Here is a 1,982-nt window from a genome sequence, read left to right on the forward strand (position 1 = left end):
AAAAAATCCCCGGGGGGAAAAATTTTAAAAAAAAAAACCCCGGAATTTAAAAAAGGGGTCCCCCATAAATTTTTGGGAAATTTTGGGGAAAAAAAAATCCAAAGCCCCCCCTTGGAGGCCGAGAAACGGGGGGAAATTTTGGATGGAAAAAAATCCGGGGGCCCGTTTTCGCTTTACCCAAAAAGGGGGGGGGGCAAAATTTCCCCCCCCCTTTTGGCCCGGGTTTCCGGTTGGGGTCCCCCTGGGACCCCGGTCCCTGGACCAAGCCAGGGTTTGGCAAAAATTTTTTGGCCCCCAAGTGTCGACCGGTGTAAATTTACGACGATGCCTGTTGAAAAAGCTGGTTTACAGCCGCGGCACATGAGCACGTCAATCATCATCTTCCCATCTGACCTGAACAAACAGTGTTCTCTTAAAACAAAATTATAATAATTTATGAGAAAATAAAACTGCACTTCGTGTTCGGATTGTCGAATTTTTTCCAGCTGAATTTGCAACGACTGGGATAATTTGACGAAATCACGTTGCACTTGAACGCAGTTGTCCAATTCTTGTTGTAATACTTGGGCTCGACGTTGACCTTCTTGTATTAATTCTTTCGCTTGTAATTTGTCCTTTTCAAGCTCTTTGACGTTAGCTTCAAGTTCAGATATGCGACGTCGATGCTTGTCGAATTGGCTTTGAGCTTCGGCTTTCCATTTGTAAAGCGATTCACGCTCCAACAGACAATTCTGAGCACAATCCAACTGACTTCGCAAGTGACAAATATCATCTGCTAACGACGCTTCCATTTCTTCTTTCGCTTGTTTCTCAGAAGCAATCTGCAGTTCAGTAATTAATAAATTCACTTTACACTTGCAAAAATACCTACTTTGTTTCAAATTCCCACTTGAAAAATTATTTAGCTCACTGACATACTGCATCAGTATACAAACTTTATCAATCAATTTAAACTGGAATTTCTTGAAAAATAAATATTATTTTCTCCGTTCACTTTGCTTCTTAATGTTCGAAAATAAATCTAACAAACTCCATTTATACCATGTACAAAGAAAGCTACATAATTAATTTACTACCATCTCTAATTATACAAACGACATTATAGCGACGTCAACCATGTAAACATTTTAAACGTTAGTTATCGTAAGCAAAAGTTGTTAATTTACGCATTTCGCCGTTATCAAATATGCAAATTAAAATTCGCGATAAATCTCCCTTTCGTATTTGTTTCTTTCACAAAATTAGTCTTCACAGCATAATGTTAAAGAGACTGAATTGCATATATGTAAAACATGAATAGTGAAAAAAAAATCATATTACGTTCTTATCATCATTTAAAGGCGTCTTATTAAGCAAGAGCTAATTACTGATTTCAGATTATTTAAAAAATTCATATTATTGTTGTTAAATGAAAAATAAATGTAAATTGTACATACTAGGCAGAAAAACCTTTTCAACCGCAAAAAAGACCCATGCAGCTTACAATGCGTTACGCCAAAATCCAAAATAATAAAATTTAAAGTGATTCACGTTACCAAGCACATTCGATTAAACAACAAAACCCTCACTAATAATGCAGACAAGTCTTTTATTTTCAAGAAAAATCAAAAAATAAAAATGCACAACCGTACTGAAAAGAATAGACAAAATTCGTTACCTCCGCTTTAAGGAGTACAATTTCAGACATCAACGTTTCTTCCAAATGCTCTTTGACAGTGCGAGATTCAATGAGCTCTTCTTTCAACTGCAAGCACAACAATTGTAATTCTTCGACATCCTGCGGCAAATCTATTTTTTCTTCTTCCAACTGCCTCGCTCCTGACGATGACGACCAAGTAAGTGATCATACTGATCACTAAGTATTACTGTTTAAGTATGAGCTACCTATGAAGTCAAATCAACTAAAGGACCTCCAGCGTTTGGTAAACGTCTTCTATTTTTTCGTCCGACTAGCAATAACTTTCTGAAAAAGTTCTCCGGCG

General features: G+C 37.0%; 1 protein-coding gene across 1 annotated transcript; it reads right to left on the reverse strand.

Moving 5' to 3' along the window:
• Positions 1 to 369: 369 nt before the first annotated feature.
• Tsp_14676 (Rab5 binding superfamily) lies at positions 370 to 1,818 on the reverse strand (the record flags this gene model as incomplete). Its single annotated transcript, XM_003368224.1, has 3 exons — positions 370 to 411; positions 456 to 821; positions 1,658 to 1,818. Coding segments are annotated over 3 exons (569 nt in total), but the record flags the coding sequence as incomplete, so codon positions are not given.
• Between the last annotated feature and the right edge of the window lie 164 nt (positions 1,819 to 1,982).

The sequence above is a fragment of the Trichinella spiralis genome (assembly GCF_000181795.1).
Source record: "Trichinella spiralis strain ISS 195 chromosome Unknown Scfld2870, whole genome shotgun sequence".
Taxonomy (NCBI): domain Eukaryota; kingdom Metazoa; phylum Nematoda; class Enoplea; order Trichinellida; family Trichinellidae; genus Trichinella; species Trichinella spiralis.